The sequence below is a fragment of the Diadema antillarum genome, unplaced genomic scaffold, assembly GCF_040938485.1.
Source record: "Diadema antillarum isolate AM-2024a unplaced genomic scaffold, OU_Dant_1.0 seq00000923_RagTag, whole genome shotgun sequence".
NCBI lineage: Eukaryota > Metazoa > Echinodermata > Echinoidea > Diadematoida > Diadematidae > Diadema > Diadema antillarum.
Genome location: NW_027271774.1, coordinates 774494 through 785470, shown reverse-complemented (window position 1 = coordinate 785470; position 10977 = coordinate 774494). Strand labels below are relative to the sequence as shown.

Below are 10977 nucleotides of genomic sequence, written 5' to 3'. Positions count from 1 at the left end.
CTCTCTCTCCCTCTACCCCCCCCCCCCCCACCCTTTCCCTCTCTATTTTTGCTGTAGAGAAAGAGAGCAGGCCAGTCAGCTTGGTTCCATTGATACCAACTCGGAATGTAAACGTGGACAAGGTAGTTGGCGAAGACCAATCATTAAAGGGATTTCCCCAAAGTGGATTTTGTTGCAATAGACAATAGCTTACATATCAGTGACAAGAATTGGTCGCTCCCAGACGCTGTGTATGAGCATCTCGCGGGAAGATGTTCCACCAGAGGATCTAGCCGCTCCAGACACCATCATCACTCGCTTGTCTCCCCGATCTACTCACCCAGAGGGTGAGATCAAAGACGTGGAGGCTGTTTCATAAAACACAGAGGCAAAGAAGAGACACCCGTGGTATCGGCACGTTGGGGAAGGAGGAAAAAAAGCTTACATCATGGCGGAAGTTAGCTACAAGCGGGTTCGGGAAATCATGTGGACCGATCAACAGTACCGGCTCCGGGAATTGCCGGCTTTTTACGGATTCCCGCTCCTCATCAAAGTGATGAAAGGGACGAGTCTCGACGTGGACGCCAAGGAGACGGTGAAGAAAGGCGAGGTGAGTTGTTGAGGGGAGGGGACGAATTGTGAGGGGAAGAAACGGGAGGGGGAGGGGGTGGTGAATCAAAATACCAGGCAGATAGACAGTGGGCGCTTGTGGGCGTGTCATAAAAGTTCCGCAACAGGGAATCAATTGCCTACGTAAAGTACACTGCTAAAGCTCATACAACTGATTTTTTTCATAGATATGAAACTACTGTTTCTTCTTGCCCCGCACGTCAGTCATGATGATGAGAATGATAATGAGAAGAATAAACTTTGTGGTTGAGCTATTACTATATGCACTCCCGTTGATACAACTATGTATGCCGTTCACCTATCCCGATGCGATGTTCACAGTGATGGCAAACATAATCCAGAAGCATGACAGTGATGATGAAAACGAAGTTGTGTTGATTATAATCATGGTAATCAAATCATAACAACATATCATGCCTATAGAGATATATGAATGTACTTTGTAGATACACACTAATAGGATAAGGAACGTTATCCTGTGCGATTTTACCTGCTATAGACTTTTTCATAACCAAATCAATGGATTTAATTGTTACATTTATTCATAAGGAATCTTTGTTAAAACAAGAGATAGAAAATGAAAATCGCAACAAATGAAACTACTCAAAATCATGCACCTGCATCCAGTCACATCTCCTTTCTTGTTTCCATGGTTACTTGCTGCGACAAGACAGGAAGTTGCACAATACGGGAGAGGTAGCCTCGCCCCAAGCCTCAGCACGCATTAGTTTCTCGACAGAGGACCTGGCATCTGCATTGCAGTATGCTTGGTATCTGAATTCTGAACTCATTTTGGCGCCGTTTTAGCATGACAGACTGCAGAGGGTAAACCATCGAAATAGAATGCAATATGGAAGGCATGAAAACGTCACATCGGGTCGCATTTTCTTTTTCAACTCCCTAAAATGCAATTCCCACACAAAAACCCAATCCTTCCATTTATTTTATTATTTTTCTCCATCGCGAGCTGCTCTTGAATGAATATTTTGCCTTGGGTTCGATAACAAACCCGTTACCTGGGTCACAATGCCTCGCCAAAGGCTCACCTCCTATTGGATAGATTACTTCCCGCTGTTCTGTTGCGAACCAATGTGCATTGGGTTAACGTTGTTCATCCTCCATCCTCCTTCCTTGCAGATTTTGCGTATCCATGGCGACCACAGTCAGCGGCGGGTGATTGCAGCAGACAGCAAGGGAAGACACTGGAGTTTTCCTGTACACATTGGCGCCAAATTCGACGTCCCCAGCAAGAAAGGTACTATAGCTACATGTAATTACCATCACGGTGTTCTCTTTTATTTAGATGTGTGTGTGTGTGAGCGCGCGCGCATGTGTGTGTGTGTGTGTGTGTGTGTGTGTGTGTGTGTGTGTGTGTGTGTGTGTGTGTGTGCAAGACGAGTATGTATCCCTCTGTCTGTTTGTCTGTCTCATTTTCTCTGTCTCTTTCTCTGAATGCGTATGTGTGTTTCGGTCGTTTGTGCGGTGCTTTTTCCATATTCTTTCGTCAATATTCGTCTTTCATTCCAATCTTTGGTCTATAAAAGATTACAGTCAATGTGAGGCAGTAAAACATTCGAATTGAGTCTTGAAATCTTAGAATTGCATGATCTAACATGCTTGCTCACACCCTATCATTCACGAATGCAGACAGACGGACGTCAGTCTACATGAGCGAAATCGTCGAACTCGATAAGCTGCCGAAGAAGTTCACCTTCGCGAAGAGAGACAACATGCAGATCAACATAACGGGCGAAGACCCCAGCACGGCTGGACCCCTGATCGATGGCGACTTCAAGACCAAGGAGGTTACGAAAGTCCGCTTTTTCAAAGCCAACAGAATCAGTGATGGTGAGACACATCCAAACCAAATAAATAGATAAAGAAAGAAAGAAAAAGAAAGAAAAAATAAAGAAATAAATAAATAAAGAATAGATATAGCAAAATGACCCTGTTTCTTTATACTACTTACAGTTTTCAAATATCCATCTGACGAACCTATGCTGTCCATGATGTTGCTCATTACAACTATATGCCCCTTATGACGTGTTGGGCTTTCTTTTTCCAAATGACTCACATCTGCTCATGAACAGAATGTAACTGCAAACATGTTTTTTTTTTTTTTTTAAGTCCAAATGGAGTTATTGGGATTGTTGTATTGAGAAGCCAAGTCAACCAAGAAGTGAAAAGGAAGGCAAGCAAGGGAAATGGATTGGAGCATTTAGTGTGTCATATTTTTTTCTTGCTTTCATAAATCTTTCCGTGAACTCTTTCCTCACCTTTTTTTTACAGACCTCAAGAAGCCATCTTCTTGTAAATCAATCTCTTTTAGAAAAAAAAAAAAACGATTGCGCAAGACGTTTTATGGACAGCATGGGTCCTCTCAATCTCTGCTTTCACATCTAATCCGACCTCAAGCATCCTCATACACTATTTCAGTGACCCTTTCTCTCTACACAGCATCATGCAAGCTAATACATGCATGTGAATAAGTGGAGGATCACCTTTTCATTGTAATCTTACCAGCAGGGGTTCTGAATCTGAGCACGATTTTCTCTAACGTACGACCGATTATCACGCGTAAATTAGAATTATTCCAGTCACACGCTACTCTTGACCGCGTTATCCTTGGACTCTGGCTGTGTGGTTTTCTTTTGTTAATTGGTTTTGTTAATTTGTTTGTTTTTTGTTTTTAAAGGAGGCAATGCAAACGTTCCTTTTAGTCGCACACGTCTTTTAGAAGTGGTCTTTAAAAACAGGTTTCCAAAATATATATTTCCGTTTATATGTATATCAAAGGATTATTTATGTTCCCCATACATCATTCTCCTATTATCTGCCGTCCATGCGTATCATTATCATATTCCTTATTATCAACATTGAGATTGTTATTAGTATCAAAGAAAGGCCATATCATTTCTCGGGTTTAATTCTAGATTTACTCTTTGCTTTTGTTTGTTTTTGTTGTTGTTTTTTTCTCATAGACGAAATAGATCCGAAGGTGCTGTTTCTCCCCGCTTACCTCGACGTGGATGTAACCATAGCAACCAAATTGGCCTGCGAACCCGAGTCATTCTGGGACGAATATATGGAAGCTATAACCAGCGATATCACTAAGAAAGTTAACTTCAACATGTATCGCGGGAAGGCAGGTAAATAGATCTATTCGACGAATAATGACATGAGTGTGATGAGTCAGAAAAAGCTAATGCATGTTTCCTCTTTGGTGTACTATGTGACTATTCAGTGGAATCTTGGAGTGTTATTGTTCTTTTCTTCTTTCATTTTATTGCACCATAACTTTAATTTCGTTAAACATAACAATGACAAAAGGATCAGACTCCGTTCAAACGGTAATTCCGTCTGAGCCTTGCATCACAGTAGTTTCAAAGAAATATGATTCGTTTCTAAAATATTGCAAAAAAAAATCTTGTAAAGTCCACGACTTACGTTATAATCATTTCAGGTGAATGACTTACTGAGAGGTTAAACAATGACACTTACACATCCTATATTTGAAATACATATTGCTAAAGGATGCGACACTTAAAGGGACTACAAACCCATTCTTATCTGTCCGCCCCCCCCCCCCCCCTCCCCCAGACATCCAAATATACGAGTTCAGTAAAGACAAGGTGAAGAAATCGAAGAGGAACTCCGCGTGTCTGTACGAGGAGGTTGCCCCAAACAAAGTCGTCACCATCGGCAGCATGATCAAACAGCGCACGCCGAGCGTGAACCGAAATGCGGAAGGGAAGCGCATGTCGAGAACGCCCTCTACGGGATCGGCGGGATCGGCAGCGAGGCTTGTGAGTAAAGTCTGATTTCAGCTTTCTGTAGTGATATCTAACTGTGTTTAGAAGAAATGAAGATACATACAACATCACTTCCCCATTCATCTTTCGGTATTTTGTTGTTATTGGAGATTAATGTGGACTGGCTCAGTTTATATTAATGTACAACAAGCTATGATTTGTTTGTGTGAGTTTTTTTTTTTTTTTTCATGGCCAACTTGCATGATTTGTTTCTTCTTCCTTTGGTGTGATGTTGTATCGATTCTTTCATTCTTTCATTGTGTTGCGCTTCGAGAAATGTTGAATGAATTACATCATTTGAAAAAAAAAAATCTGAAAGGGAATTCAATTAGGAATTGCCACGTCCTATGCTCATTAGGGCTTCGTAGTTAGTATACTTGTTGCTGGTGTGAGGCTGTAGTCGTTGTTCATTTGTATTATGGTTTTCGATAAGAACACAGTTGGTGTGGTAGGTACTACTTCGAGGAATTTCGGGTAAGAAAGAAATTTCTTGGAGAGATTTGGAATAGAAGCAGCGGAAAGCTGGTACTGTGCTTCAAAATGCTGCTGTGTGGTACCTTTAATGAAATGCAGTTGATGGATATACAGTGCACTCCCGTCATAACGGACACGATTACAACGAAATTTTCGTCACATCGAAATCAAAATTCATTTCCCAAATTACCGTCTATATCATTATCATCTTATTTTTATACACTTTACTGTTTGATTACAACGAAATTTTGATACAACGAAAGAAAATCGCCGGTCCCGAGGATTTCGTTATAGTGGAAGTACACTGTGCAGCAGCTGTATGTGTTTCTCTCTCACTCCAAATGTAATTACTGCACCTTATGACATCAGAATGGTAAACCAGCCAGTCAAACAATCGTGCCTTCGATTCAAATTTTATTTCAAAGCAAAGATGCGTTCCATGATTTCTAGTTATAAGCCCCAAGATTTCAGAATTCAGGCCCACTCTTTCTCTCGCGACAAATTCAATGTAAGCAATATATATATATATTTTTTTGTCATCAAGTACCACTCTCACTAAACTCCAGTCACTTACTCGTTCCCCACTTACCATACTCCAGTCACTTACTCGATTCCTTTTAACCCTATAGTCGACTTTTGGCCCTGCTGAGAGTACCGAGTCCGAGGAGCCTCCAAGAGCGGTGAAGGACATCTTGACCGATCTCCAGGACAAGGATGAAACAGAGATGACTGAGGAGGAAATCCGTATGGCCAAACACCGGAGGATGATGCTCGCCATTCTTGCCCGGGAGGAGGAGGAGGAGAGAGAGGCCATGAAACAACGAGAGGAGGAAGGGAAGGAGGAGGAAGAGGGCAGAGGAGACAAAGAAGATGCCGGCGATGATGCTGGTGATGATGGTGAGGAAGAGACTGGTGACAGGAAGTCGAGAGGAGAAGGAGATGGAGATGAAACTGATGAGGATAACGATGATGACGACGACGATGATGACGACGATGATGATGGTGGTGATCAGACTGGAGAAAATGAACAACCAGACTCTACAGAAGATTCTAAGGTTGGTGAACCGATGCCGGAAGAACTCGGCAAATTGTCTTCAGAGGACGTTGCTAGGCGACCAAGATCACCAGGTGATGGTTCACCCGTAACCAATCAGATTGATGACAGCGACAATTCACCCCGTAGTATTCCAAAACCACGGATACCACCGAGAGTGCCTACCAGGCGTACCCCGCCCATGAAATCCCCACCGGCTGTTACCGCTCCGAATGATGCCAGCTCAGACCCTACCTCACCGACGGGTCAGGTTGTGAGACGCCCACCACCCTTGCCTAAGCCAAAACCAGCTGTTCCACCAAAGTCAAGCAGCGCCCCATCAGAACCATCATTCCGTCCTCCAGTAGTCCCACGCGTAGGAACTAAAGTTGGTACGGCGCAGCTAGTCAACCTAGCCGAGAAAACCTCGCGGTACACCCATATCTCTGAATACCCCGCCGATCTTACAGGGTTGACCATCGAAGATATGTGCCATGCTCTAACTCTGCTGCGTCTTGAAAAGTACGAAGACCGTATACGTGAACACAAAGTAGACGGCGAGCTGGCCAAAGAATTGACAGTAGACATCTTAAAGTCGGACTTTGGGATGAACGCATTAGACAGCGTGAAACTGAATAAATTTATTCACGACAACTGGCGGCCAGTCTGATGTGTCTCCAAAGATTCATCAAACATTTTGTCAAATTACGTAATCTTCTTCTTCTTTTTCTTTAAAACTTAACGGCCGAAACGGAGAACGTTCCACACATTTTCAATAGTTTATACTGAATGTTCAAATTATTGCCAGAACCTCATCCCATCCCGTTAGAGTCGCGCCTATGTATACTATGCGTGAGGAGAAACTGTTCGAAGTTGTATGGTTGCATGCGAATTTCCTGTGAAAATTCGCTCCTTAAGCTGTGTATTCATATTTCAGTGGCAAGTAAAGAGAAATAATCGAAAAAGGGATTTACAGATTCAGTGACATTCTTGCCAAACTTATGAAAAACGCAAAAGAAAACAAATTCTACTTCAACAACGACTCTGAAGATTCGATTCATTGTCATCGTAGTCTAATTCACGAGGTGCCTATGAGTACATCGTGGGTAATTGTACTAGTGGTACTTTTAACAACAACTTTTGATTTATAACATTTTGCATTGTAGTCCCACAAATCAAGACCAAATTACGCCCAATGATTACGTTATCATCGCTATATCACGCATTGTGATAACCATTCTTTTTGTATTACCTTGAGGCACTAATTTAATTTGCCGTTACAACAATGAACAGTATGATAAACCATTCATGTCTCTTGTTAATGCATTGTTTGTTTGTGGGGGTTCAGTAAGACTGGAGCTGGTACTATCCTTGGAATCTCGGGAAAATGGCTGCCGCGCATTTTCCAATCCGATTACAATTTCCTAAAACAAATAGTGCACATTACCTGGTCGGGCGTTTATATATTTAATTCTCAGTAACGCATCATGTAATTTGCATTTTACTATTTCATCCACTGTTTTCTGTATTCCCCATGGAACACTATGTCTTTCACACCTTTTTTTTTAAACTAGAAAATGCAGTATTGATGAAAACGTTCCATTGCATTCGGAAATTATAATCATAATTGCACGTTGCACTTATTATAGTGAATGCACGCAACAACTGCCCGCGTAATGATAATGATAATGATGATAACAGTAGTAATACTTAAAGTGATGAAACGAACGATATCATTATTATCATTATTATTATCATTATCATTATTATTGTTATTATCGTGAAAATGATATGAAAAGTAATTTTGAAAAAGAAATGTGAATTATTATTAATACCATATCTAGCACCATAATTATCATAATTATTTATATCATTTAGGTACAAGTAAACATCTCGCTATCATGGTTTTGGCCTCACGCACGTCTCAGTCCATTGCCAAAACATACCCTTCATTAATTACAAAAAGTACTTTGTCTAATCCTACTACACTTTGAAACAGAAAGAAATAACCTATCGCTCTAAAATGAAACAATACAGAATGATCTTAATCCTATAAGTTCAATAGGTCACCATGTGATACGGTAGATATCTTTCATTCCAACCCCCCCCCCCAAAAAAAAAAAAAAAGAATAAAGAAATGAATAAATCGTCGCTTCTATGGGACGATATTTTAGAAAGAAAAATATTAAAACGAAAAAATTCCGGTTTTTTTTTTCTTTAGAGAGGAGTTTTCAATGAGATCATTATCAATGTTGATACTAGTTAATGGTCGAAGCAAATATCTTCTATACAATAATTGGTACAGTTGTTCGAGCAGATGGGAACCTCTTAACTAACGTGCAAATATTAGTCATATATGTTTATAGTATACGTGCTGAGGCGCATTTTTTCTATTGAGTCTATCTATGGATTTGTCGGTATATTTCAATTTATCCAACTGTCATCTATCTGTAAAGTGAGGTTCTTCTCTTGTCACTTATCTTTGTTTTAAATCTCCTCCTCCTCCTCCTCTCTCTCTCTCTTTTACCGTATTTCCCTGGTTTTCGTGCTTTAATGTATTTAAATATACTTTCTCCTTATCATACTGGTATATTTTTATTCAATTGGTTTTTGTTATTAGTTTTCATACTGAAATTGATTAATTTATTTGATAAAAGTTAAAGAAGATACCTACTTAGTGTACACGTCATCACATTCCGATGTTTGGTAAACTTTCATTCAGTCAATCTTTCTCCATCCCCTTCTCTTCCTTTTATCTTTCTCTCTCTCCATGGCCCCATTTCATAAAAGATGTTATTATTACACTATAAGAAATACGGGTTCGAATTTGAACCCCATAATTGCCGCTATACAACCACTCTATAGGGTGCAACCTTGCACCCCAATAAGCAATATGCGCCCTTAGAGGTGCAATACGCCGAATTTTGAACCTGCAAGGGTGCGAAAATGCACCCTCAGTTTTGTGCTAATCAAGGGTGCAAATATGCACCATAAACAATAATACATTGTGAATTGAAACTTTGGACCACGAGTATCAAGGTTTTACTCGTAAGATCAAACTTACATTCTGATGGATAATAATATCTGCATCTTTGTAGGTACGAATTTTTAAATATCAAGAGATTTGATTTTCTACTTGCATAATTAAAGATTCAGTTGTGCACCCCAGGGTGCTGCTATAAGGACAAATAGGGTGCAAATTTGAACCTTTATTTTGTAGTGTGTAGGATAGCAACTCTTGCTGGAATGGCAACTACCAGTAGCAACAGCCAATCAAGAAGCAGGATTCTTGTCATTACTATGACAATTGTCATTCCTATCATTTCAAGTTTTTTTAGGAAATGGGACTCATATCTCTTTATCCTTCGATCTGTATTATCTTTTTCACTCTCGCTATCTCTTTCTCTATATTATGTAAAGGAGCATTCCAGGCGATTTTCGTAATTTCAAATCATGTAGTATATAAATCGACAGCTGCATGATAAAGATTTGTGGAATTTATTGGGGTCCTTGAGCAGAGAAACCAATACTCTGAAAAATCTTAAACAAGTTACACTGAAAAGTGTAGATGACGTAGGAGGCTCACATATTTCCGAAATGTATACAGTGTAATTCCATAACAATACTATTTCCTTAACAAGTTCGCCTGTGTCAAATCTATGCATGCTTTTTTCTTTTACTCTGCTTCCCTGAGCCAGAACTATAATTATGTATTCTTATCATGCTTATGATGAAGCTGTCATGTCATCATCCTTGTTCATAGCAATTTATTTGTTTATTCTGAAAACGTTCCTTTTCCTCACCTCAATCACTATACATTCTCAGTATAACTAATTTATGATTTTTCAAATGCAGACGTCTGAAAATCATCCGAAAGTCTCCATTTTAACGTTTCGATCTGATTTTCTTGCTCCTCCAACTATTGACTGCATGAAGGAACATTTTGTTATTCATCTCAACAAGAATAAACAGTATTTTCATCATGAATGGGTTTGATTCCTGTGTTATTTATTTGGTTTCCCGAACACTCAACGTATACTTGTAAACACAAAGTGGCGACTGGTCCGGCATACCGTGGAAATATTGTATTGGGTAATCCAAGAGGAAGGTCGAAACGCATTGGACTGACATGAAGCTTGAAAAAACACACACAAAAATATGAATACAGATCTAGACATTACAGTAGGCCTACCTACAATGTAGTCAAACTATCATAAGTCTACGTCTTTATCTTCCGACAGTTGTCATTGTACTTATACTGTCACCATCATTACTGCTCAGGTCTTCGGGAAGATTAGATGTGGAAATTGTCATTTGATTTTATTATAGTACCTTTGAATTCCTCTGCATATTTTATATTGGTGAAATGATTAGTCATGCAATCCAGAATATCCAACATGTCCAAGAGAAATTATCTATTTTTATGCCTCCACCACAAAGTTTCGCAGGAGGCATTATGTTTTCGGATTGTCCGTCCGTCCGTCCGTCTGTCGTTTCGTTCTTTCGTCTGTAATACATTTTTAGTCCAGTCAAAATATGAAAAAAAAGGGGGTCAACCCAAAACAAATTGCAACAGAAACCATTCCACTTGCATTTAACCTGGAAGAGCTATCAGAACAACATATTAAAAGTTCCCTAAAATTCGAGTGGTGGATCAATGCCTAATTTGCATAAATTCAAAATGGCCGCCATAAAACCAATTAATGCTTATATCTTGGGTTGTAGAGCCCATAGAAAGTCAGTTATTGTGTCTAAACCTATGTTTTTTTAGGTCAAGGAGTACAATTATGACATCAATAATAACTTAAAAGTATTTATTTGTACATAATTTGCATACATTTGCATAAGAATGCATTCAAAATGGCCGCCATAATGGCCTTTTAATATCTCCGTACATAAAACCTGTAGAAAGTAAATTTTGGCATCTATATTTATGTTTTTCACGTCAATATACACTATCATGATGTCAGTTGTAACTCAAAAAGCATGATTCCTACATACATAATTTGCATGTACATGCATATAATTATATGCAAAATGGCTGCCATA

At 39.6% G+C, this 10977-nt stretch overlaps 1 protein-coding gene across 1 annotated transcript; it reads left to right on the top strand.

Moving 5' to 3' along the window:
* The first annotated feature begins 427 nt into the window (after positions 1 to 427).
* On the top strand, positions 428 to 9862 carry LOC139741351 (uncharacterized). The gene is made up of 6 exons (XM_071651931.1): positions 428 to 589; positions 1747 to 1864; positions 2257 to 2457; positions 3591 to 3758; positions 4210 to 4415; positions 5525 to 9862. The coding sequence occupies exons 1-6, from the start codon at positions 428 to 430 to the stop codon at positions 6596 to 6598; spliced, it is 1929 nt and encodes a 642-aa protein (XP_071508032.1). The 3' UTR covers positions 6599 to 9862.
* The last annotated feature ends 1115 nt before the right edge of the window (positions 9863 to 10977 follow it).

What these genes read in the sequence shown, in the direction of transcription:
- LOC139741351 (XM_071651931.1), top strand. Translation starts at nt 428, where the DNA reads ATGGCGGAAGTTAGCTACAAGCGGGTTCGGGAAATCATGTGGACCGAT. An exon ending in CGACGTCCCCAGCAAGAAAG is followed by an intron (nt 1,865 to 2,256) that starts GTACTATAGCTA and finishes TCACGAATGCAG; the next exon opens with ACAGACGGACGTCAGTCTAC. An exon ending in AGCCAACAGAATCAGTGATG is followed by an intron (nt 2,458 to 3,590) that starts GTGAGACACATC and finishes TTTTTCTCATAG; the next exon opens with ACGAAATAGATCCGAAGGTG.